Consider the following 26,899-nt stretch of genomic DNA (forward strand, 5'->3'; position numbering starts at 1 on the left):
TGTGTGTGTGTGTGTGTGTGTGTGTGTGTGTGTGTGTGTGTGTGTGTGTGTTGTGAGTGACATTCCTGAAATTCTTGTGTTCTGCAAAGGTAATGAATCACTCCGTTTGTCTTGGTCATTTAAGTAGTAAGGACCCCCTACACTTCAATAACCCCTCCTCTAAAAAACCCATGTGTGTGGATGTGGCTTTGTCCTGCTATTGATTACACAGGAAATAGCTGAAGTGATTTAGATAGACCCTTCAGTGATAAGTCAGCAGATCAGGTCATTAAAAAAGAGAGAGATAAGATAAGAGGTAGATTAATGGAGATGTCCTGTCTGCTGTGATCCTGAACCTAACTCTCTCGTTCTTTTTTCTCTGTCTGTCTCCAGGAGCTCATAGAGGTGGACAGTGAGGTGGTGTTTGAACTGGCCTCCTACATCTTACAGGTAAGATCATGTTGGACTGTTTATCATTTTATGCCCCTTCATGAACCCTGCACTGAACTTTTATGAAGTTCAGGACGTCTCAAACGCACGTGTGTGAGCATTACAGAGTCATATTCCGGTCACTACAGTATTTCAGCCTGACAGGGTGCTTTATTTTAAATCTAAAACAGGATGTTTCCTTTGTACTGTAAGTTAATCATATGAGGGAAGTACTTTAGAGAAATACGGTTTTCCTTTATGATGTCTATGTGTGATCCAGGTGTTGTAGCATCAGGTATGTTATGTGTGTTTGACCTTTCAGAGGATTCAGTCCAGATGGCTGCGAATGCATTCCCCACTGAGACACACATGCACCGTTCTGTGTATCAGAGGATACAATCTCTCCAAGCGTTCTTGTCTACCAGCAAAGACTCATTATTGATTCTAAAATATGTCATTTTTCTCTCCCACAGGAAGGTAAAGGAGACTTCACAAGGTAAGAAGCTTTTTGAATGAATGAATCACCTTCCATTGACCCCCTTTAACATGCACACACTATCAGTGTGTCATTGCAGAGTGAAAGCAGATCCAATTTGTGGCATATATCAAACTCTCCTTCCCACATAAGCACATGAACACGATTCAAGAGAGATGGAGAGAGAGAGGGAATGAGAGAGATATGGGGGTGTGAACCCTGGGAACGGAGACAGAGGGGAGGAAATGGAATGCAGAGGATAAACAGTGTTAAATTACACACACTAACCTCTGGCTCTCTCCTTTACATACACACACACACACACTCTTGAAACACTTTCTACACACAGTATCTCAGCTACAAATCTGTCACATGTGCATCCTTCCAGCTTTACTCTGTCACTCTGTGTCTGACAGTTTTCTTCGACTCTATTTCCTATTACACTTCCTCTCAACCTCTCCAGCGTTCTGTGTTTGGAGTGGCACACTACAAGTATGCAGCTTATTTAGTGTGCACAATATGCACATTTTATGACCGTGAAATACCCTGATAGATTTTGCCAAAATGTGAAGAGCACATTGTGAGCGGTAATATACAATTTAACCTTCAATTTCAGAAATGAACTGGAAGTGACATCAGAAGTGATTTTAATATCTAAATCTTGACTTATTATTTGATCAACATTTTTACATAAATTAGATGAATTATAAATAGTATAACTAGTCATGTGACAATTATTATTATGTATGTACAGTTATTATTACAATTGCAATTATTATTATTATTAATTAAACTTTACATAGCATGATAAAGAGAAATAATTAAAGTCACACAAGAATAAGGAATAGAAACAAATTATTAAAAATGTAATAATGGATTATTATTATTGATAATAATAGTAATTTCTTATTATACTTTTTATTATAATTTTTTTCCTGTGTATTTAATTATTTCTCTTCGTCATTTGCCGCCTTCTTGCTGTTCTGTGATTCTGATTGGCTGATTCTTTGCCCTGTTAAGTGGTACTCTTTCTGAGCATTGTGTGTTATTTTTACAGTAATGATGTTACTAGGGCTGATCTGAAGAAACTGCCTGCACTGCCTACACAAGCACTGAAGGAGCACCCTTCGCTCGCATATTGGTGAGAAACACACAGCTGTCAGCTGATAATGAAGAGGTATTAACAAGATGTATCTGCTCCGTGTTGTAGAGCACCATGGGAAAGGATTCTCTTGAATAATTCGCTAACATAATTGACCTCAAATTTTATTTAATGCGAATGAAGTGTTTCACAGATGCTGCCGTTCAAAGGCGCACACACTCACTTACTCACACATTCATATTGACCAGGCCGGTGCACTTCCTGTTCTAAGAATGAACTTATCTCCTTCATGGTGTTGTGTTTCATTGGCTGTGTCTCTGTACATCTGTAAGCTCTCACTCTTTCGTGTTTCGTGTTCCTGTGGAATTAAAATAGGCTGACAGCCACATTCTCATGAACATTGTCATCTGTTGCCTCTAATTTTGTGTGTGTGTGTGTATTGCAGTGAGGACCGGGTCATTGAGCACTATAAGAAGCTAAGCGGACAGTCCAGAGGCCAGGCTATCGTCAAGTAAGACAGCGAGAAAGAATGTTATGTCCAAAATGTTCCATTAAGTTTGATGACCAGAAAGTGTCCAAATGCTTTTCATCCTAACGGGATTGTTCACCCAAAAAATCTAAATTCTGTCATTGTTTCTGTCAATTCTGTCATTCCAAAAATGACTTTCTTACTTCTGTGGAACACAAAAGAAGATTCAGCTGTTTTGTCCTTATTATTAAAGTCAATGTATGGCGACACAAACCTCAAATATCAACATGTTTGGTAACAGTGTGTGCAAGAATGAGATTTAATGATTTGGAGTCCATTGACTTTCATAATGCAAACATAAGTGCTTGTTTTGTGTTCTTTTGATTCAGTATCTAATGCAATGTCATTCATGCATTTTAAGTGTGCCTGAAGTATCCAAATCCTTTTTCTACTTCCGAGATCCACTCCCACGTGTTTTCTACTAATGCAAATTGTTTGCATATGGAACATACATAACATATTGTCAATGATTTCTTCTTTCTTCTCTCTCACAGTTATATGAGTGTAGTGGAGTCATTGCCCACATATGGAGTGCATTATTACGCTGTTAAGGTGGGTCAGTCTGCTTAATTTATAAGCACAGCCGTCAGTCCACACACACACACACACACACATATGTTCTTACAACCTGCAGTATCGGCACTTTAGTTAAGTGTTAAAGGATGCTGAAGACTCTGTGTGTTTAAGATAATCATGCTGTCATCAACCATGAGCTGACACTACTCATCTTCGTGTACTCACTACTCATTATCGCCGCGTGTGTATTAATGCTCTCTTTTTCTCTCTCTTGCTCTCTCTCAGGATAAGCAAGGTATCCCATGGTGGCTGGGTTTGAGTTATAAAGGCATTTTTCAATATGACTACCAGGACAAAGTCAAACCAAGAAAGGTAAGACCGTCTTTCCTCTGTGGACTTGCAACAGTTTGACTTTTGTTTGTCCTCTCTTCACATCTCTTCATCTCCATTATCTCTTAATGGTTTTACTTCCCCTATGTTAATTAGTAGTTCTTGGCTTTGCATAATTTGTCCTGCACCATTTGTGCTACAGACCTGAACAATACCTCACCTTGTTGAGGAGAGGTGTCCCATTACTTTTCTACACAATCAGACTTGTGATTGTCAATTGTTAGGCGATTTTTTTGACTTAGGCAACCACCCAAAACCAGTCACTTCCCTAAAGCTCTTATGAAGCTTTGTTTCTTCATGAGGGAGAGAAAAAAATTCAGACTTCTTCTTTAAAACTCTCTGCTTTGCAGAAAATCCAGTGGATGTAAGCAGTTTTCCTGTCGCTGTGTTTTGAAACTTAATGTGAGCTTCCTCAAGTGTGTGTTTGTGAATATGTGTTCATCACCTGGTCACCTTTGCTTAACCTCATGACATCATCCATTAGAAGTCTGACCGTCTGACACTCGGGTGTGGTGACCTCAGAGAGGTCATGACCTCTGGCAGTCTGACCCCATGTAGCGGTTTTTTTTGGTAACTTTAGACAGAGATTCTCAAACTTCCAGACAGACAATCAGTGACACCCAGTAACTGAAATGCTACAAATTTCAATCAAGTCTCAATCAAAAGAATCGCTTGCTGTCAGAATGACTTTACTTCAGGTGTGCGCCCCGCTAGCTTTGGTTTTCCATTCTCACAGCACACACCCGTGTTTAAATTCTCTCCAAAGGACAGGCAAAAACTTCAGCCTGTGGTGAGGAACAGAGAAACCTTTCCGCAAACCGCAAGCTAAAAATAGCTTTCAAAGCAGAACGTCCAGCCAAGCGAAAAGCCAAACTCAGGCCTATTTACAGAGAAGGATCTGTTACAGAAAGAGAGTTAAAATGAAACGACGCAGCAGAGGTCAGCTCAGAATGGAGGGAAGAGAAACCAGCGAGAAGAACAAACGCATCTGCAAAAAACGCCACAGATGCAAAATAAACTCAATTATAGTTCCACTGACAAATCCACCTAAACCTGGATGACAATTTAAAGGGATAGTTCAATCAAAAATGAAAGTCACCATTTACTCACCCTCATGTTGTTCCAACCCTGTAGGAATTATTTTCTACTGCAGAATGCAAAATAATATATTTTAGAGAATATTTCTACTGTTTGTATGCATACAGTGCAAGTCAAAACAAGATTGGACCCCATTGACTTCATTGTATGGACAAAAAAACACTGAGACATTTTTCAAAATATCTTCTTTTATTTTCCACAGAAGAACGAAAGTCTTCATGTTTGTAATGACATGAGGGTGAGTAAATAATGACAAAATGTTTAGTTTTGTATGAGCTATTCCTTTAATTACAGTGGACAATCAGACGTCCAGTCCTGCATGAAATGCCAGTCTGCTACTTTCTATTGATCTGATCTGCGTTTCAGATGGGTCATTGCCACTGATGTTCTCATTACACAGCTTGTCTCCATCACACATGCACGTTTTTGTGTTTTGATGATAAGCTTTCATGCGCTAATAGTCAGTGGCTGTTCTCCATCTGTGGGCAGTGTGTGGGACTGTGAGATATACAGTTAAAAATGCCACACACTAAAAGTTGCAGACTTAGTGAGTGAGTGGTTGGGTTTATTTAATGATTTTCAAACTAATTTAAACCCTCTCCTAATGAGAGCATCTGTGCCAAAGTGTGTGTGTAAAGTTTTACAGAGGCGTGACCAGTATATTTGTGGTTTCGTCATGAATTGTGGTGCCTGTGATTCTCAAGAGCTATTGTCCTCTACCTAAACCCCCTCCAGCAGCCTCCCTGACTCCAAAACCCGCAACAGGAAACCCAGCAGCAGACACCCGCAGGATTACTGTCGCCCTGACAACACAAAACATGCTGGAAACATTAGTGCGTCTGACGAATCCGGGACCACTCCCCAAAAACTGGCATGTGTGTAGCTGTTTCTGATTCGTTTGGATCAGCTCATTAGCTCCAGTTACTAAAAGATTTGTGCCTTATAAAACGTATGAACAGCAAAGCAAATATGAAAAGCGTATAGTTGCCTTTCTAGCCAGATGTGATTCTATAGCTATGAATCATGAGATTGCAACCCTTGAGTCACCGGTGATTGTTTTCATCCTGTCTGCTGCTGGTGACCTTTGACCTCTCCAATGCCCTGTCTTTTCTCATAAGCGCTCATTATAGCTCTGGCTAAGTAAATACCATGCCCCACTCACACAGTCTTCCTGTACTCTGTATGTGTGTCTTTGTGAGAGAGAGGGGTTGGGGGTTTATTGTATTATTCTGTGTAAAGACAGACTGCAGGGTGGGCGTTGTGCGTTATATTAAAAGGAACAGCAGTGAATGTGAGTCATAGTGATGACACACCTATGACATTTACTAAACTCCCTTATATTGGAACATTCTAAGCAGGTTTTGGCCAGCTAAGTGGTTGTTAGCTGTTCTAAAACCTAGTTGGCTGCTTATATAGGCAAGATTATAAGGCATCGTTGTCTCAATGAAAAGTCTTTTTCAAATGGTAGACAACATAATTAGGCTCATTTTGGCCAAAATCTTAGGCAGCATTGCATGTATTATTGACAGACCATGAATGCATTTTGGACTGTTTGCAAAATGCATTACAGTATTTATTTACATCCAAAATGGTTGGAATTGGTGAGAAGGTTGAATAAACACTAGTGTTCAAAAGTTTGGGGTCGGTAAGATTTTTTTGATGTTTTTGATGCTCACCAAGGCTGCATTTATTTGATCAAAAACTACAGTAATATTGTGAAATATTACTACTGTTATTATATTATTTAAAATATATGGTCACATGGGTAAAATTTTTAAATTGAGATTTATACATCATATGAAAAGTCTGAATCTGAGGGTGCAAAAAAATCGAAACTGAGAAAATCGCCTTTAAAGTTGTCCATTTATGTTCGCGATTGTGCTGCATTCACTCACAAAAATAAATGTTTTATATATTTACGGTAGGAAATTTACTAAATATCTTCATGGAAAATGATCTTTCTTAATGATTTTTGGCATAAAAGAAAAATCGATAATTTTGACCCATACAATGTACTGTTGGCTATTGGCACAAATATACCCGTGCTACTTGTGACTGGTTTTGTTTATTCCCGTGACGACAAAGCTGAATTTTCAGCATCATTACTCCAGTCTTCAGTGTCACATGATCCTTCAGAAATCATTCTAATATACTGTTCAAGAAATATTTCTTGTTATTATCATCATCAATGTTGAAAACCAGTTGTGCTGTTTAATGTTTTTGTGGAAACAGTGATCATTTTTGATGAATAGAAAGTCCAAAAGAACAATTTTTGCAACATTGTAAATGTTTACTTCCACTTTTGTTTAATTTAATTAGTTCTTTCTGAATAAAACTATTGATTTCTTTTATTTTTTTAAAGTCTTTCCCCAAAATTCCGAATAGTAGTGTAAATCTATTTTGTTCATTAAAGGGACAATATGTAGGAATTACTCCCATCTAGTGGTGAATTTGTATTTTGCATTCAAACTAATTTTGCTCTCCAGCGCCTCGCTTTTTCAAATGCGCGTTGCATCTACGGTAGGCGATATGTACCAAAAAGCTTTGACAGGATGTCTTCTAATAGCACTTCGTCGAGTTTTCCTTCAGGTGAACAGGTGTGTTATTTCAAACAAACTGCAACATGACAACAAACAAACGAATGTTACAGTATGAATTACTGACCGTGAAAAACATGAAATATTGTAATTAGTAGTTATGCCTTCTTTATTCGTAATATTTTCTAAATTATGTGCATTGTTAGATATCATCATCAGATGATTCAACAATAGGGAGAGGAAGAGGTAGAGGGAGAGGGAGAGGACAGAGAGGCAGTGGATCAGTGGGATCTAGGCGAGGAGGTGGACGACGAGGAAGAGCGAGAGTCAATACCACGACGACAAAGATGCCCGGCAGCTACGAGAGACGATCTTGATATCTACGGTCACGTTTCCTTTTTTGACTTTTTTGGCGACGATGTTTTCTTCTCCTGTGACGCGGCATATGTATGGTCCATAATAACAATGCAATCCAGACTTTTAAACTTGCCGGTGCAGTTTCAAGCGCCTCTCACTGCTCTGCACCTGCGTTTCTGCTGCTTTCAGTCACGTGACTGGCTGGCTCTGAACGAAAACGCGTTGTGGAAACGCGTTGGCTTAGTACTTTTTGTCCCTCTCTGCTATTATAGTTTTGCAAGATGGCGGAACTACATGGAAGCCTCCGTGGACCTACCCGTCCCATGTATATAAAGATAATAAATTCTTCATTTATAAGGATAAGTCAGATAATTGGCCGAGGTATTTGTACACCATTGAGGACATATTTATGAATAAAGATATTGATTTTAGATAATAAAATACCTAAAAAGATACATATTGTCCCTTTAATAAAAGTATTGATGAAAATGGTACCATCTTATTGAGAATAGACTATTTCACTCAACATTTGTGTATGAGTTGTGTTTGCATGCTTTTCTTTATAAGTTTTTAGTTTAGCTGCATGCTAACATCAGACTTTATAGGAATCAACTACATCTGTGTCTTCAGAACAGAAGTGGGGTTTTCAGACAGAGGCATGGCCGATCTCTGGACCCCATCACCATGGCTGTGAGCCTCCATTTTAAATCCTTTGAAGTCCAGGACCAGGGTTAACCCTTTTTCCAGAGATCTAAATAACCAAACAACACGAGGCCTAGAACACAGTTCAGCTGTCAGTGAAATATGTGCTGGAACGAACCAGGATTCAGCTCATAAGGGCATCGCTGGGCACTTGGGGCCCTTTGATATGCCTTTTCTCTTTTACAGCCTCTCGTGACTGCATGCTTCAAAATCACGCACACTTACAGTTGAGATTGCCTCATTCCAGAACAATAGCTGAAGTCCCCAGTTCCACCTCACTGTGCCCAAAATACTCTGGTGTGGTTAATGCCCCATGCCTCATTGGCTCTTATAACTGCAGAGAGCTACAGAGTGTTTAGATGTCATGGAACATTGTAGCCTCACTCACTCTCTTTTTCCTCTCCCTCCCACTCTCTTAAGGAGAGAGAGAGAGATTAGTATCTCCATAATGAAAGTTGTTTTGAAAGTGTTGAGGGTCACGTTTGTTCTTGGTCCCATGAGACCATCAAAGCATCTCATAAACACCAAGAAACATTCACTTTAACACCATCAACATCTCTCTGCTGTTCAGTGACACTGTCTCGGTGATATATTGGCATGGAAATTGTAAGGAATTTAACTCTTCTGGTTCCAATTCCACTCAACGGTTTCCTGAAAATGTTTTATCTCCTCCGTTTTATCTTAATTAGTTATTTTTATAGCTCAGCACTTTGTGCTTTAAATGTGCTTTAAAAAATTGCTTTATAAACAAGTTTGAATTGAATTTACAATTTTAGTACTTTTGTGGAACAATATATTAAACAAAAACAAAACTATCTTTGGTAACATATTTTAATGTGCCATTTATATTACTGTTATTATATTGTATTACCATACAATTTGTGTATCAGTATTAGCTAAGTATTATTTATATACTTTTATAGTGTTTATTCATATTTTGAATCAGCCTTGATTTTTATATTTGGTTTTCGTTTTACAATTTTGTCATTTTTAATTATTTTGATTTTGTGTAAATATTTCTATTTAGCTTTAATTTATTTTATTTCAATTATAGTACTTACTACTTTTAGTACTTCAACTTATTTACTTATTTCAACTTATTTATTTCAGTAAGTTGCCATGGCAACATTTCTAATTTTTAAGTTTTTCATGTAATATTTATATTGTGTTTAATTTCAACTTCATTTAAATTATTGTAAAATATTTTTTAGTTTTAGGTAATGATTACAACACCAATGTGTCACTGCACCAATTCAAACCAATAACAAGTTTGAGACTTTTTACAGATTCTTTACAAGAACTCCCTCAAAAGAGACATTTGTTCACAAATTGTTGTTCACAGATCTGTATTCTTGTGATTCTTTTTGTATTATTTTGCAATAACTAGACTTTCTCATTTCATTGATTTATATTGCAATCAATTAGGGGTGGGCTATATACTGATAGACATGATTAACCAGTATAAATCTCTTCAACCGGTAGAGAATTTGGACTATTGTCTATACACTCTCAGAAAAAAAGGTACAAAAGCTGTCACTGGGACAGTACCCTTCAAAAGGGTTCTAATATGTACCATTTAGGTACCAATATGTCCACGTTTGGTACCAATATGTACCTATGAGGGACTTATATGCACTCTTTAGGTACAAAGGTGTACCTTTTGAAAAGGTACTGCCACAGTGACAGCTTCTGTACCTTTTTTTCTGAGAATGTATCGTGGTTACGCACGCGTGATGTTTCTGTGCTGCGTAGTCACGGAAGCTTATTGTATGCTTGCATTTTTAAGCATTGTGGTTTAAAAAGCAAGTGATTTTAAACCACTGATGCTCAATAAGCAGCAAAAGAGAACTCATTTCGCTATATGAGTGCACTGTTTGAGAGACGCGCATTAATAAAGCCACTGCTTATAGAGCGTGTGTGTACTGAACTGAGTTCTTTTTGCCTCCTAATTGTGCGTAAAGGGTTACATACACGCATCAAAATCTCGTCTTTGCAAATATCCTTGTGTTACAGGACCCCACCCTAAAGTAAACAAAGCACGACTCAGGTTCATTATATAGAAAAATACCCAAGATTTATTTTTGGCTTACACAAAGATATATCTCACACACGAGGATGCTTTCATCACAAACTACCTGAACAGAAGGAGCCTTTACACCACAAAGCAAAAGGAAATCAAAGAATCAAAACAAACCCATAAGTTAAATTCATTAAACAAAAACTTGTGAATCACTCAGTTAACTCAAAATAAAATACATGCAAAAATAGCTCCTCTGTTCAAACACTAGACCAGTAGCATCCTCATGCTGCAATAATAAATAGTGGGGGAACAAACAATATACAAACAACAAAAAAAAGGAAAAGAAAACTAGTCCGCCCCAAGGGCCTTTCCCATTTCTTTTGGGCCCGATTACCAGCTCAAGCGCCTGGGCGGACTAGACAATATACCCAAAACAAACAAACAAACGAAACCAAAAAAAATCAAATACAACAAGAGCAACAAATGGGCTCCGTAGAGCTGAAAATACAAACATTAAAATACCTTTATTATTCGTATTAAAACAATCACCCCATGTTAAGACAAATTAATACTTTAAATCAGCTCATACCTGTCTCCAAGATCCAAACAAATTCACATGCGAACCTCTCGCATACGAACACCACGAGTGTTGATTTATTTCCGCCGGCCAGAAACAAACGCACCTACTCTTTTTCGTTCCTACCCCTGATATTTATACTTGGCTAACCACACCCCCTTGATTCATACTTTACTGCCTTGATATCACCCGCTACATTCCACCCCCTCAAAATGCATCGACGACCCGACGATGTAAAAAAACAGACTACAATTCAATCTTCTTCTTCCACTACCGATCTTGGCAAATGATAGGGATTAGAATGTTGACCTGCTGTCCTTCTAGAGGATCTCCGAGGACCTCCCTCTATTAACTGAGGGCCCCTGTCCATTTCAATCACGTGACCTTGATCCTCCACTACTGACGACCCTAAATGTTCAAAGGGAGGGCCCAACTGTTCAGAGGGAGGGCCAACATCTTCAGGAGACTCAAATTGCACCATCCCCAAAGGATAAAATTCTACCCCATCGTCATCTGTTGCAACTTTCCCTTGTTTCTGCATACCAACCCTAGGAATCTCATCAACTCCAACTGTGGCCATTGGCACACTTCTAAGCTCAGTTCTATATACCTGTCTCATTGGGCCATCTTGATCTACTGGAATAATCGAGTAAGGAGCCCCCCATTCTTTAGGCTGTCGCACAACCCTATACAAAGTAGAGTCCCACATGTCCTGAATCTTGTTACGACCCCTCACTGCATGATTACGTGTATAAACAAGAGCACCTTCTCCAATACCCGTATCTGTTACTTTGGACTCATAACTTTGATCTCTTAGCTGCCTCCTAGACTCCAGCCGCCGCCTCACATGATCATAGGCCCCTTCCAATAGCTCCTGGTGCTCTTTCACCCATTCTTCCACCGAACATTCTCCTACCTCTTCTGCCTCAGCACCCAATACAAAATCAATAGGTAGCCGAGGCTCTCGACCAAACATCAGATAGTATGGAGACCTACCAGTTGACTGATGAACTGTAGTATTATAGGCATAAACTAACTGGGAGAGGTACCGTGGCCAACGCCTCTTCTGGTCAGGGGGTAAAGTACGCAACAGATCATGCAGTGTACGGTTAAACCGTTCACACTGACCGTTGCCCTGTGGATGATATGGTGTTGTACGGCTTTTTTGAACATTATAAACCTTACAGAGCTGCTGTATCAGAGTACTTTCAAAACTTCTGCCCTGATCTGAATGTATCCTACTAGGGGGGCCAAACAAATTAAACCAATGCTTCACCAACACATCAGCCACGGTACTAGCTCGCTGGTCCTTTGTGGGAATAGCCTGAGTATATTTGGAGAAAACATCTGTTAATACCAATATATTTTCCCTGCCATCCGATGCTGGCTCCAAAACGGTAAAATCTATTGCCACTACCTCGTGTGGACGACTGGCCTGAATACTCCCCATGAAGGGCCTAACTTTAGGTTGCACAGCCTTAGCAAGAATGCACCTTCCACACTCATGACACCATTTCTCGATGTCTTTCGCCATACAAGGCCAATAACAGCGCGATCGCACCAACTGTAAAGTGCGTTCCACGCCTTGATGTCCATGGTTATCATGAAGACTGGAAAGCACATTCTGCTGCAAACACTGAGGCAGAATCAGCTGAAAGACCTCCTTACCTCCGTCTGGAGCATAAATGCACCGATACAGCACTGAATCTTTCTCCTTAAGCCGCTCCCACTGTCGAACAAGCTCCTTAGTACCTGGCCCAAATGTAGCTCGCTCCTTTGGACCCGGAAATCTATCTTCCATCCAATGAACCAAAAAAGGTCCAATAACTGGATCCTGCTTCTGCAGCAAAGCAAGATCTTCCCCTGAACAACCTGGAAGAGTAACGATCTCAGACTGAACACACCAAGGTATTCTCTCCACGGTATTCCCTCCACTATGAACTTCAGACAACTTCGGCTCCATATACTGACGAGATAATGCATCTGCGTTCCCATTTCGAGACCCTGGACGATACTGCAAAGTCAAATTAAATGCAGCTAACTGAGCAGCCCATCTCTGCTCTACCGCACCAAGTTTGGCAGTATCCAGATATCGCAATGGATTATTGTCAGTATATACTGTGCAAGATGTACCCAGCAAGTACTCCCTGAATTTTTCGGAGACTGCCCACTTAAGGGCAAGGAACTCTAGCTTCATGGAGCTATAGTTCTGCATGTTTTTTTCAGATGGTCTAAGCCCCCTACTAGCAAAAGCAACTGGTCGTAACTTGCCATCATGCTCCTGTGACAATACAGCTCCAAGACCCGAATGGCTAGCATCTATTTCTAAAACAAACGGCTTCTGAAAATCGGCATAAGCCAGAACTGGAGCAGATATCAGAGCTTGTTTCAACTGATGGAAAGAATCATCACACTCTATATTCCAATGTAAGCCAAGTGGCTTCCTTGGAGTCTTACCTCTTTTTCCTGTTACACTTAACTGGGCCACCACTCGATGCAATGGTGCTGCCATCTTTGCAAAACCTGCGACAAACCTACGATAGTAACTGGCAAAACCAAGGAAAGATCGCAGTTCTACCAAATTACTTGGAGTTTTCCAATCCCGTACTGCTGCCACCTTATCTGGGTCCGTAGTAACTCCTTCCGCTGAAACCACATGACCAAGGTACCTAACCCTAGTCTGAAAAAAATGACACTTGGACAATTTAACCTTCAAACTCTGTTTCTGAAGACGCAAGAACACCTCCTCCAACCTCTCCAAATGCTGTTGAACAGAGGAAGAAAACACAATTAAATCGTCCAAGTATAACAAAACTGATTGATACCGGCAGTCACCAAACATACGCTCCATGAGGCGCTGAAAAGTACTAGGAGCATTGCACAACCCAAATGGCATCCTATTGAATTCAAATAATCCAAATGGGGTGCAAAAAGCTGTCTTAGCCCTATCTTTTTCAGCAACCTCGACCTGACTATAACCACTGGCTAAGTCCAGTGTCGAAAACCATTTTGCACCAGTAAGACCGTCCAATGACTCTTCAATCCTCGGCAACGGAAAAGCATCTTTCCTGGTTTTTACATTTAACTGCCGATAATCTACGCACATTCGAAGACCTCCATCCTTCTTCTGTACTAGTACAATTGGAGATGAATAGGGGCTACTACTTTCCCTTATTATTTGGCTATCTAACAGTTGTTTAATGTGAGCTCTCACCGCCTCATATTGTGAAGGGTGAATCCGGCGATAGGGCTGGCGAACTGGAGTTTCATCTAAAAGAGGAATTTCGTGAGTTATCAGATTAGTACACCCAACATCCATATCAGTCTTAGCAAACAAGGAACGATATTTAATTAATAAAGCTTTAGCTTTCAGTTGCTCCGTCTCATCTAAACCATCAAAAGATGGAAAATCCATCCACTCTTCCTCCAAGTGCTCAACTTGCTGAGAGGTAACATAAGTCATGGATTCATTACCATCAACCTTCTCAGAGAACTTAGCTTGTGGATCCTGCTCAGCCACCACATTAGCCACAGAAACAGTTGCTATAACCCTACGTGGGGTCAACCAAACATCAGAATAACTGACATTGGTTACAGGTACATAAGCAATTCCCCTCTCAGATGAAATAAAAGCCGTAGATACCAACAGCCCTTCTGGCAAGACACCCTCATCAAAGTCTAGTGATTCAACTAAAAATTGAATTTGTTCTTGTGAGGGAACCTTAGGACACGTAACTGGAACAAATGTTAAAGCACCTGCAGCAACACACACTGAAGACCCACTCCGCACTTTTACCTTATGGGTCTCCAATGAATTCAATATAGCTTCCTCAACTTGGCAATGCCTCAGGGCTTGCCTCCATCCTGGGGCATAATCCTGCACAGAAGGGATGTCAAAAAGACTGGCACCATGCTGTTGAAATAACTCTTGATAAAACCCTTTAATGATATTCATGCCTAACACAGCAGGGGTTTTCAATTTTTTAGACTGCATTTGAGGGTCTCTGGGATCTTTCACTACAAGAATACCCATAGATGGCATGCAATTTCCAAGAACCGTGATGTCCAACTCTAAATAGCCCAAATAAGGCAATTTTAAGCCATTTCCCGCTCTAAGATCTAACCATGAACAATCATGAAGTGGGACATTCTCAAGGTGAGCAAAGTGTTTATTATAACAACTCTCAGTTATGGTGGTAACCATTGAACCTGTATCCAATAATGAAGAAATCACTACATCCCCAAACTTAACTTCCATCACTGGACAATTACTCACAAGTGTGGATGTGGTATGTACATCAGAGCCTAATGATACCCCTACCAGTGTGTGGCTCTGTACACTGGCGGGTTCTAGTTTTCCGACTGAGTTACATTCTCTTTTTCTATCTGTGCAGGTCTAGGCTGTGGGGGGGCTAAACAATAGCGTGCAATATGCCCCAACTGATCACAGCGAAAACATCTTAAATCACTTTCAGCCTTTCTTCTACCTCTAGGAGTAGAGAAAGTAGTAGAAACATTTGCTCCAATTTTTAAGGGGCTCAGTGCCTTCATTAGTGAGTCCAACTGACTCTGTTGTGCCTCAATAAGAGCTCTAAGCTCTGAATATTCACCCTGATTTGCACTTTTGGGCTCGCTAAACACCCTAACTTGGGCCTCATTAGAAAAGTACAAGGGGTCATTTTGTTTTTGTTTAAAAGACTGTCCTTCACATTGAGCCATCCACTGGACAGCTTCCCTACGTACATCACGAATTGTCCAGTTAGGATGTGCACGCACTTGGTCTCTTAATCTCACACCCAAGTTTTGATCTCTAACCCCATCACAAAACTGATCACGGAGATCTCTTTGAGATTTAACATGAGCCAATTCATTTGACTTCACAATTTGATCCATTAAAGTCATCAATGCATGGGAGTAATCCAAAAGAGACTCTCCCTCTTGTTGTTTACGATTAAAAAAACGACGCTGCAATGAAATATGAGAATGTAAACACCCATAAATTTCTCTTAACACTCTGAATATATCATCCACACATTCTTTTTCCACCCTTGGGAGATATTTTATCTCTATTCGAGCAGTACCCTCTAAATGATTATATACCCACAGAGCTTTTTCTTTCTCAGTTGGTTTTGTTTGAATATGGGTCTCCACCAATTCAATCCATTCTTCTATGGTAAGAGAATCAGATCTATCCAAATTTCCTGAAAACTTGGGTACCTTCTCAGTTTGTTGAATAAACACCACTTGTCTCCCTCTCTCCAGTTCAATTGCAGCTGGACCCACACTATCCACACTACTGCTTGAAGGCCCAGATGGAGCAGTTGGTGAATAAAATCCTTGTGCATGTTGTTCAGGATCCATGGTGCCTCCTACAGCTCCTTCCAACGACATGACCCTGGAACTTGTCTGCTGTATAAGCACAACAGCCCAATGTTGCTCTTGTTGACACTCCAAAAAAAAGTAAAAGAAAAAAAATATTCCCCCACTTACAATTATAATGCTTTGCCACCAATTATCTTGGGAGAAAAAAACTCCGACTACGCCAGAATGTTACAGGACCCCACCCTAAAGTAAACAAAGCACGACTCAGGTTCATTATATAGAAAAATACCCAAGATTTATTTTTGGCTTACACAAAGATATATCTCACACACGAGGATGCTTTCATCACAAACTACCTGAACAGAAGGAGCCTTTACACCACAAAGCAAAAGGAAATCAAAGAATCAAAACAAACCCATAAGTTAAATTCATTAAACAAAAACTTGTGAATCACTCAGTTAACTCAAAATAAAATACATGCAAAAATAGCTCCTCTGTTCAAACACTAGACCAGTAGCATCCTCATGCTGCAATAATAAATAGTGGGGGAACAAACAATATACAAACAACAAAAAAAAGGAAAAGAAAACTAGTCCGCCCCAAGGGCCTTTCCCATTTCTTTTGGGCCCGATTACCAGCTCAAGCGCCTGGGCGGACTAGACAATATACCCAAAACAAACAAACAAACGAAACCAAAAAAAATCAAATACAACAAGAGCAACAAATGGGCTCCGTAGAGCTGAAAATACAAACATTAAAATACCTTTATTATTCGTATTAAAACAATCACCCCATGTTAAGACAAATTAATACTTTAAATCAGCTCATACCTGTCTCCAAGATCCAAACAAATTCACATGCGAACCTCTCGCATACGAACACCACGAGTGTTGATTTATTTCCGCCGGCCAGAAACAAACGCACCTACTCTTTTTCGTTCCTACCCCTGATATTTATACTTGGCTAACCACACCCCCTTGATTCATACTTTACTGCCTTGATATCACCCGCTACACTTGTAAACAGTAATTTATGTCTTAAGTGAACGTAAACAGTTGAGAAGGAAAACGCATGTGTATATTGAATCCATGCATTCGGTCTTAAAGGGACAGCAGCCTAATATACCTGCTGTCTTCTGTGTCATTAATGTTATTCAAACAACAAAAGAGAGAAAATCTCACTTTTGTAACTATAATAATTTACAGTCAAGACTATGCAGTGTTGTATTTCTTATTTCTAGTGCTTGAAGTTTTTCATGTAGGTCTATTTCATTTGTTCAGATGCAGGACAACTATTTTAATGCAGTATTTTATCTTTTATCTGCATCGATGGAACAATGCAGACATTAAAAAGACATTAATGGAACCGACCATTGTGAAATTCATTTGGTTTTGAATAAGAAGCAGTTCTTAATTCCCAATCCTAGTGATATATGTGGAAATAGTTGTGTGTGTGTGTGTGTGTGTGTGTGTGTGTGTGTGTGTGTGCGTGTGTGTGTGTGTGTGTGTGTGTGTGTATGTGTAACTAACTATGTTCCTTCCCTCCCCTCTTCCTTCATCTGTCCATTGTTTTCCCAGGCTCTAAACATTCTTGAGCTCTTTAAGCCAACCCCCCTCCCTTTCCTTCTCCACTCTCTTCCATCCTTTCTTCATTTTTCATAATTTTTTCCTTTATTTTTCTTCTTTTTTCCCTTATATCAAGGTCTTTGCAAGGGAATGCTCTTAATAATGATATTAACAGTAATTATGGATAGTTTATATAGCCTAGCTTGGAAAGAGTGTATAGTGCTCTCTCTCTCCTGTTATTAAATGAAAGCAATAGATTCAGTGGGCGCATATTTACACCACTTTCTCCGCCACTCTCTTTCTTTTGCGTTTTCTTTGTGTCTGTGCAGCTGATGGCTCCAGGAGTCCAGTGTGTGTATCTCAGACAGCCATGTGTGTGCGTGATGGTGTGTAATGAGAACCAGAACCTGGTTTCTTGAGTGAATGAGGGGAAAAGAGGTGGAGGAGTCTAACAAAGCTGTAGCTCTGCATTTTCAGGGGTTACTACAGCACACACTCATAACACATCACTCTGAACTCTCCATAAACCCCGCCCACACAGGAAGTGTGTGTCCCAGAGGGAGGAGAGGCTTGGACGGGGTTTGACTCCTCCTGCTCTTGCTTGCTTTCTCTCACCATCTCTCTTAAGCCAAACAGTCTCTCTCATTTTACACATATACAGAGGAGGGCTTATTGTTCCCCAGTGTTTAAGGAGGATTTTACACACACACACTTTCACCATAAGCACAAAGGTGAATGAAAAAGTAAAATATCTTGGCTTGGACTTGCATTCTGGATTGTCTTTTACTGGCTGTTCCTGTAGTTTTCTGATCTGGAAGGAGTTTACAGTCTGAAGACGTTGGAGCACCATCCGTGGAATGTTTGATTGAAGTTTTGGGAATGTTGTTAAAGCGTTCTCTCATCTCTGCAGGTGTTCCAATGGAGACAATTGGAGAATTTGTACTTCAGGGAGAAGAAGTTCTCAGTGGAAGTTCATGACCCAAGAAGGTAAATCTACATTACAGCCTACACATGCTCATGCTACACACACAGGTCATGGACTATATAGGCTTACAAACAATGTCTATCACACTGACAGGACATGCTGTGGCAGCCACTTTCACTCCAACCCAGCACGAATTTTAAAGACAAGTTTGTTTAGATGTCATGAAACGTTTGAAAGATCTCAGCGGTTTGTGGGTCCCGTTTGTATGTCTTTGTCCTTGGATTCTTTTCAATTCCAGTTTGGGAATAATTGGAATTACTTAGAAGTAAAGTGACATGATGCACTGAGCTTTAAACATAGGATATTCTACAGCATCAAGAGTAAAATAGGGTTGATTATGAAGTTTGATTTGTATGGAGGAACATCTTTATAAAGCATTTACATGTCAGTTATGCAAGTTTAGTTTTGTTTATTCTAAAATATGTCAGACTTTGACACGAAAACCCATTTTTCTGTCCTCCTCTTCCTTAAGAGAAACATTGTGAGGTAAATGTTCATAGTTACAGCTGGTTGGCTTCTATCCACAAGTGTCCACTGAGCTAAGCTATTTGTTATTGGATTGAAATCTCTTACTTCCTGTGTCCTGTGGAGAAGAGCGTAGAAATACAACTGGAACAAATGAACAAAAACATACCCTACTCTTTCTGTCTGACTCTCCATCTGTAGAGATCGAGATGTGGTTTGAGTTTATTCCGATTCTCTGCTCTTCTCTCTCGTCCTGTCAAAACTGGGGATGTTTCGGATCTTCAGTTTTTTTTCTGAATCTCTCTCCGTCGATATTAAGACGTGTTTACGTTTTAATCAGACCTTTATGACATCATCGGTGCGTGCTGAGGGCTGGTTAGTCTTTTAGGAGAGCAGACGCTGCCAAAAGCAGCAGCACACGCTGCCTCAGATGCTGACAGATAAACCGCCTCATTCACGCTGTTCAAACAACAACCACGACAGCCCTGAAACGAGGAGAACACGGAGGGAGTTCACAGAAATGCTGGAGGCTGGGGAAATAAGACATGAAAGAGAGCAAAACAGTTTAGGAAGATGAAACAATCTGTTTATTTTGCAGCATGAGGGTCTATAATGTATTTTACTTCTTGTTAGGTTCACTGTCATTCAGTTAGAGTCATTGCAACACACACACATACACATGCGCTAATATCGTTTTGATAAGAGTCAGAACACGAGGGTCTGCTGTTTATCTTTATTCTAGTGGAGAGGCCTGGAGGTTTTTATAAAGCCCATCACTGGACACACACGTGCACTGGGTTTGACCACAGTGTAAATGGTGTGTGTGTATGTGGGCTACACTGTGTGTGGTATGTTAAGCCGATACATTACAGGACTGTCAGGAGTACTATGTGCTAACACCAGTTCACATTTCATATCTCCCACATAAATATATATTTTACAGGTGGCTAATAATATGGCAGACAGTATAATTTAAATGGATTTTTGTGTTTTTATGTGTCTCTCTAGTATACACTATCATTCAAAAGTTTGTTTTGGTTTCTTAAAAAAAGAAATGAATATAAAACTTTTATTCAGAACATTCATAAGAGAATCCTAAAAAAAGGGCATCATGGTTTCCACAAAAATATTAAGCAGCGCAATTGTTTTCAACATTGATAATCAGAAATGTTTCTTTAGCAGCGAATCAGCATATTAGAATGATTTCTGAAGGATCATGTGACACTGAAGACTGGAGTAATGATGCTGAAAATTCAGCCTTGCATCACAGGAATAAAAATCTAATAAATTTTAGATCAAATAAGCGTTGTCTTAGCATTAGCTTAATTAGTCAGCAACAAGATGCTCAACAGTGGGGGGGGGTTTTTGCCTGTTTTTACTTTGGCTGTAGTCACTTTGAATGTAGTTCTTCTAATTTAGAGGTAGTAACCTTTTATGACAGTGTATTTATTGAAAAGACAAACACAAATATGCTGTGCATCTGTTAATACATAACAGTGTTTTGAATGTGTTTGACCAATAATAAACATTTTTACATCCGTTTCTGCACTGACAATGTCATAAAATTCAGTGAATATAAAGTCGGTTTGTGTTTGCACCAACTGCAGGGCGTCGGTAACGCGGAGGACATTTGGTCACAGTGGCATCGCCGTGCACACCTGGTACGCCTGTCCCACCCTCATCAAATCCATCTGGGCCATGGCCATCAGCCAACACCAGTTCTACCTGGACCGCAAACAGAGCAAAGTAAGTGTGTTTATGTTTTTAGGCTCTGTGTGTGTGTGTGTGTGTACTTGTACAACTATCTTTGTGAGGACTGGTTTTAGACTGTCGGACCATTTTTAGACCGAGTTTTAGACCATCGGTGTGAGGACAAAGAGAGTAAAGTGGGACATTTTGGCCGGTCCTCACTTTCTGAGACCCATTTAAAGGCCTGTTTGAGGGTCAAGACTTGGTTTTAGGGATAAGGTTATATTTAGGTTAGGCTGGGTTTAGGGTAAGGGTTTGGATTAGGCACTAGTTGTGATGGGTTGGGTTAGGGTTAGGAGCTAGAGATTCCATTGTGTTAATGAATAGATACACAAAGATAGATGTACAAGAGTGTGTGTGCGTGTGTGTGTGTATCTCTGTGTGTGTGTGTGTGTGTGTGTGTGTGTGTGTGTGTGTGTGTGTGTGTGTGTGTGTGTGTGTGTGTGTGTGTGTGTGTGTGTGTGTGTGTGTGTGTGTGTGTGTGTGTGTGTGTTGCTTGTTAACCTTTTTCTTACTACAACAACCTTCTGTGTGTTTCTGTGGTCTACCTCTAACCATTTCACTGTCTAGACTACCATCTCTCTGCAATCATCAGGGCTACATTAACTTTCTCTCTTTCACTCACACACACACACACACACACACACAACTATCTGTCTCTGATCTTGCTCATGGATTCTGTTACACTTTTAAAAGCTGCGGAATGTTCGTCTCCTGGAAAATTCTGACACACTCGTCACAGCTGGCAAGCACATTCACTCTCTCTGTCTCTGTCTCTCAGAGTAAGATCCACGCAGCGCGCAGTCTGAACGAGATAGCCATAGACCTGACAGAAACAGGAACCCTCAAGACCTCCAAACTGGCCAACATGGGCAGCAAAGGCAAAATCATCAGCGGGAGCAGCGGGAGCCTACTGTCCTCAGGTCAGAACGCACACATGCTCGCAAGTCACCTTTATTTATATATCGCTTTATACTTTACAGATTGTTTCAAAACAGGAAAACACAATCAATGATGCAAACAGATTCAGTTCAATAACTGTAAAGTTCATCAATTACGAAACTAGTTCAATTCCGCAATAAGCAGCTCTGCAGAAGACAATAGTGTCATTATTCATATGAAGAACCAGTGTTGGTTCAGTTCAGTTCAATAACTGTAAAGTTCATCAATTATGAAACTAATTCAATTCCGCAATAAGCAGCTCTACTGAAGACAATAGTGTCATTATTCAGCTTGAGTCAGTTTAGTGATTAGCCGCTTTCCGACCGGAGGAACCTTTTCACAGTTCCTAGAACTATTGGCTAAAGTACCCGGATGTCGGCGTGTTCGCACCGCAGGAACTAGGAACGATTTTAGTTCTAGGAACTCCATTTGGAGGAACTAATTTAGGTCCTACTTCAGAGTAGGGTCTAAACCAGCACTATAGGAACTACCCGTGACGTTAGTGTACGCTGATTGACCAAACGCACGCGGAACACCAGCACCCCCCATTTTTAAAACAGCTAGAATGTAAACACACAGATTATAGCCTATATATTTACTCCATAAACTAACTATACAAACATGGAAAACAGTGATAGATGGGTCTCTAAACCTTTATGCTGAAGAGAAAATCCAACGCAATTTTGAGGGGACCAAGCCAAACATGATTATGTATTTCTGCTCAGCTAGCAACACTGGACATCAACCACACGGCATAGGCTAATAAACTTTTTTTCATATACTGTCTACTTTCTATAGCAGTTCTATCTAATAACATATTAAACAGTACTGTTAGACAGATCGCTAACTAATGAACATAGGCTAGAAAATGCGAGCATTGTTTGCTCTGGCGGTCTCAGCGCCGCCAAAATAAAGGTCCGTCGCGCCGTCAAAATAAAAGTCACCGTGCTTGCGTCACTCCCTTACCCCTCCTACCAGTTCCTATGGCCACTTGGCCAGTGCGAACACAAACAGCAAAACCGAGTTTGGGGGAGAGTAGTTCTTAGAACTGTTTAGAAGTGGACAGTTCCTAGAACTAAGTTCCTGTAACTACTTGGTCGGAAAGCGGCTATTGAAATCGGTTCAATAGTGTCAATACTGCAAAATGTATAAATTATGAAACAATTTTGATATTTAAAGCAGCTCTGCAGAAGGCTGTCATCATCCAGCTCAATTCAGTTATTATCCAATAGCGATTCAGATTACTGAATAGGGGCTTTCGCACCACAGGATCCTTTTCATAGTTCCTAGAACTATTGGCGGAAGTAGCTAGATTTTGCCGTTCGCACCGCAGGAACTAGGAGCGATTTTAGTTCTAGGAACTCCTTTTGGAGGAACTAATTTAGCTCCTACTTCAAAGTAGGGTCTAAACCAGCACTATAGGAACTACCAGTAACGTTAGTGTACGCGATTGGCCGAACGCATGCGAAACACCAGCATCCGCCATTTTTTTAAAAAGCTGTGTAAACACAGATTATAGCCTATTTGCTCCAGAAACTAACTCTATGAACATGGAAAACAGTGATAGATGGGCCTTCTTAACCTTTATTATACAATACAACCTAATTATTTTACATTAAAAAAAATATTTTAATCCATTATTTGTTACACCATGTATACAACATGTTATTGTTACACCCTGCCCAGTGCTGTCCTCCACACAACGTGTAATATAAAGCCTATGAAAACAAATATTGTGAACGTATCTATGTTGGCTATGCTGTACATTATAAGAAAAAAAAGGGTTAAATACAAGCATTACATTCTAAACCTAAAATCAACAGACTGCTGAAAGAAAACAACACCAACATTAAAAACAAAAACAAAAGCACATATGAAGAACACACATTTACTCATATGAACATGGTTATATTACATTAATGGGCAATTGACATTTTGTCAGAACCTCTAGTAAATTATTATTTTTAATTATTTAATGATTATTTTTTAAATAATTATTATTATTATGTTATTTTGTTTAGTTGTCTATTCGGAATCTTGGGAGAATTGGCATCTCTATTTAAACAAAAAAAATTAAACTGAAAAAAAAATTTTGTAGTGTGCACTTGGCTTCATATACTCCTATTATATGTGTGAATTCAGTGTTTATGATCTCATGGTGGTGATGATGTCATACACTGGGAGTTTTGGGGTGTGGGTATGTGTGTGTAAATTTTCTATGGGGTGAGAGTGAGAACAGCTTGTCTTGATGCTGGTTTTGGACTCTTGCCGTGGTGTCAGATATCATGAATTAAATTAGCTCATAGCAGGACTGGTGTCAGTCATATGATCTCCCCTTTCATCTGGGCTGTTTCTTCAGCCTCTTAATCATTGACCACACGTGATAGATTAGTGGAAGGTCAAAGAGAAAAAGAAAATTCAAAGACAAAAAATGTAGGGTAGCACTTGATGTTATCCAATTGGAATTGATTGGAGAAACCAAAATAGAGTCATACTCAGCAATGTCAGTTCACAAAGAAAGAAACATGCATGAATTGTGCACAATAAGGCATTAAGTAAACAATATTTATTTTGATTTCACATTCGCTTTAAAAAGACTATTCAGTGGGACATAATGGAGGGAAATAACTCCACCACTGGTTTTAGTTGTATTGTGAAAAGTTAGGCTGTTATGCTTTATTGTTGTTGGTATTATTTGTTTCTGCCCATGCAGTTTTGCTTATATAAGTAGAAAACAAAAAGTTGTTGAGCATTACTCCAGATTTCAGTGTCACATGATCCTTCAGAAATCATTCTAATATGCTGTGTGTGGCAAATTCAAGCTGAATAAAGTCGAATACGTGCATTGTTATAAATGCACTACAGTTAAATGTGCATGTGTGTGTGTCATTGCTCTGTAAAGTCGTCAGATGTTACAGGAGACCCCTTTTCTCCTGTAGTGTCTGAAAGGATAGAGAGATTTCACAGAGACACTCTCCAAAACAATGTCCCTCTGTTCCAGTGACAGAATTGTGCCTTAGTTTTGTGTGTCATGCAGCGTGTGGTGCCTTTCTTTGCAGTAGATTTGCTTCATAGGTTCACTGCAGGAAAGTTCTGCCCCTCTGGAGTTCCCATGAACCCCACCCATAACTGATTTTTCTCCTAATGTCTTTCTTTTCACATCTTTGTGCTGGACATTTTCCAATGGGAAGCAAAAATGATTTATTTAGCTTCTCAGCAGTTCCAGACTTGGTGGAGTGGAAAAGCTCTTTGCAGCTAAATTCTCCTGTCTCTCACACACACACAGGAACTTGGAGGCAAGAATTCCCACTCTGCTTCACTTGAATGTTCATAGTGATTCTGGGAAGACAGCTGTTTAAATGTGCCATTAGAAGTGCTCACCTAACAGCTGGTTTTGGAGCTTATAGTCCATATGACATTCAAATGGATCATATTTACTTTATTTTATATGTCACTGTGAATATTTTTTTACTCTACCATTCAAAAGTTTGGGGCCTATAAGATTTTTTTATGTTTTTTAAAAGAAAGCTCTTATGCTCACCAAAATACAGTAAAACAGAAATACTGTGAATTATTATCACAAAAAAAAAAAAAAAAAACTGGTTTCTATTTTAAAATATTTCAAAATGTAATTTATTCCTGTGGTGTAAATTTATCCTTGCTGAATAAAACTATTAATTTCTTTAAAAAAAATAAAATTCTTACTGACCCCAATGCTAGTGTATGTTACAATATGGAAGATTGCCAAGTGTCATGATTTACAGTGACAGGACACACTTTGGTTTCAGGGCTTTTGTGCAGCCCTAGACCAAAGATACAAACACACACACATAACAGGCTTGACTGGGCACTAGCGACATACCCAGTGACCCTGGTCATATTCTCTCTCTATTACTGCTGACCCTTCACTGATTCCCAGACCTGCCCACACACACACACTCATTACGCCCTTTTAAACACACCAGACACATCATATTCCTCTGCAGAGATGCAGTTATCTGTCCATGATGCTGTTTCCCACTGGGTAAACAAACACTGATTTAATTTCTTTAGCATTGTCTGGTGATATTAAGGTATTGTTGTTATGTAATCCTTGCCAATCTTTCCAAAAAATTCCACTGGCTTCCTTGTAAACATCTCAGACCTTGATGCATGCACACACACACAGCTTTGCTCCATGCTCTGATCCACATGGAGTTTCTGCTAAACAATTAGGACCCTTTGTTCAGTTCTGTCCGGAAACACGCATACACACACACACATTCTTCCCCTTTCAGAGCGTCGAAAGAGGTGAAGTACACACCCTCTCAATAAGCGAGAAGGTCAGTCTGATTGTTTAAGCTGAAATCTGGAGCTGCTGATGCTTGTTTGACCTTTAAATGTTTCTGATCTTTGAACTTTAGGTTACACGCTCACATATACGTATTTGGTCAAATGTGACTTATGTCAACCCTAGATTTGATCTAACCCTGTGTGTGTGTATTTGTAGGCTCTCAAGAGTCGGACAGCTCCCAGACCGCTAAGAAGGACATGTTGGCGGCTCTGAGGGCCAGACAGGAAGCACTGGAGGAGACACTCAGACAGAGAATAGAGGAACTCAAGAGCATCTGCATCAGAGAAGCGGTAAGTACCGAAACAACCTTTCACTTCTGCATAACGGCTTTTTGAAAACCTAAGTTGACTTGCTGTCTACAATCTACATTGGCAGAATTTTCTTTTTCTTTTATTTATTGTGTATTTGCCAGAGAAGAACAAAGACAATTCCACTCAATATTTTTGTGTGAAGAGTGTTTCATATCATGAAAAGGGCTTCAAATTAGCCACTTAATTCTATTTACAATTTGAATTAGTATCTAATATACTTGAACTTATATTTTTGAATTGTCAATTATTAACTTTCTCTGCTATGTTGCATTATCATTGAGCAGTGCATTCTGGGATTACATGAAGTGCTTCTGTAGATTTTGAACAAAACAAAGTATCTGATAAGGCAGCACACTTCTGTTTGAAATGACTTTCACAATGCAAGCACACCTTAGGATGACTAAAAACTGCATTGCAAACAGTCAAGTCTGGATTTTGCTCACAAAAGTTTTGATCAGAACTTGTATCTTAATCTATATCTATATGAATAAACACTTACACAAACAGCTGGATTAA

At 39.6% G+C, this 26,899-nt stretch overlaps 1 protein-coding gene across 15 annotated transcripts in view; it reads left to right on the forward strand.

Annotated features, from left to right (window-relative positions):
* The window catches only part of frmd4a (FERM domain containing 4A), a 173,201-nt gene that overhangs the window by 136,879 nt on the left and 9,423 nt on the right, over positions 1-26,899 (forward strand). For 8 of the 15 annotated variants that reach the window (XM_079874788.1, XM_079874798.1, XM_079874786.1 and 5 more), the window contains 10 exons: positions 373-429; positions 882-904; positions 1,941-2,024; positions 2,431-2,496; positions 3,009-3,066; positions 3,316-3,402; positions 18,509-18,584; positions 20,652-20,794; positions 21,579-21,720; positions 26,229-26,362. In XM_079874788.1, coding sequence (XP_079730914.1) covers positions 373-429; positions 882-904; positions 1,941-2,024; positions 2,431-2,496; positions 3,009-3,066; positions 3,316-3,402; positions 18,509-18,584; positions 20,652-20,794; positions 21,579-21,720; positions 26,229-26,362 — 870 coding nt within the window. Of the gene's footprint in view, positions 1-372; positions 430-881; positions 905-1,940; positions 2,025-2,430; positions 2,497-3,008; positions 3,067-3,315; positions 3,403-18,233; positions 18,330-18,508; positions 18,586-20,651; positions 20,795-21,578; positions 21,721-26,228; positions 26,363-26,899 lie in introns of those variants that run through there. The other 7 variants (XM_079874799.1, XM_079874796.1, XM_079874794.1 and 4 more) reach the window with 3 other exon arrangements.

This window comes from Squalius cephalus, assembly GCF_949319135.1.
Source record: "Squalius cephalus genome assembly, chromosome: 6".
NCBI classification, from domain to species: Eukaryota; Metazoa; Chordata; class Actinopteri; order Cypriniformes; family Leuciscidae; genus Squalius; species Squalius cephalus.